This window comes from Galeopterus variegatus, unplaced genomic scaffold (assembly GCF_000696425.1).
Source record: "Galeopterus variegatus unplaced genomic scaffold, G_variegatus-3.0.2 Scaffold145019, whole genome shotgun sequence".
Lineage (NCBI taxonomy): Eukaryota > Metazoa > Chordata > Mammalia > Dermoptera > Cynocephalidae > Galeopterus > Galeopterus variegatus.
In genome coordinates this window covers 1-587 of record NW_007871130.1, presented here as the reverse complement: position 1 = coordinate 587, position 587 = coordinate 1, and the positions used below count along the sequence as shown (strand labels likewise).

Genomic DNA, 587 nt, shown 5'->3' with positions numbered 1-587 from the left:
ATTGTCACCCAGGTGGTCATCGTGTTCGTGGGCTTCCTCCTGCAGGGGGCCGTGATGGCCCACCGCGTGCCCCAGGCCATGGTGCGCACGGCTAACATCCTGGAGTTTGCGGCCAACCATGCCTCCATCTGGATCGCCGTCCTGCTCACCATCTACCGCTACAGTGCCCTGTGCCACTCCCTACACCATCAGGCCACCTCGTCCCCAGGCAGGACCTGCCGGGCCATTGCCGAAGTCCTTAGTGCTGCCCTACTAACAGGCATCCCCTTCCACTGGTGGCTGGATGTGTGGAGGGGCGCCGGCCCCCCCAGCACTTTGGGTGAAGTCCTCATGTGGGCTCACTGCCTCATCATCTATTTCATCCCTTGTGGTGTTTTCCTGGTCACCAACTCAGCCATCGTCCTCTAGCTACAGAAGAGGGGCCAGAGGGGGCTGCAGCCCCGAGTGGGCAAGAGCACAGCCATCCTCCTGGGTGTCACCATGCTCTTCGCCCTCCTTTGGGCACCCCAGATCTTTGTCATGCTAGTCTACCACCTGTACGTGGCTCCTGTCCACCGGGACTGGAGGGTCCACCTGGCCTTGGATGT

General features: G+C 61.7%; 1 protein-coding gene across 1 annotated transcript; it reads left to right on the top strand.

Moving 5' to 3' along the window:
* Positions 1-3: 3 nt before the first annotated feature.
* Positions 4-582, top strand: LOC103584854 (probable G-protein coupled receptor 142; the record flags this gene model as incomplete). Its single annotated transcript, XM_008565685.1, is given in 1 exon segment — positions 4-582. A coding segment is annotated over 1 exon segment (579 nt), but the record flags the coding sequence as incomplete, so codon positions are not given.
* Positions 583-587: the final 5 nt, after the last annotated feature.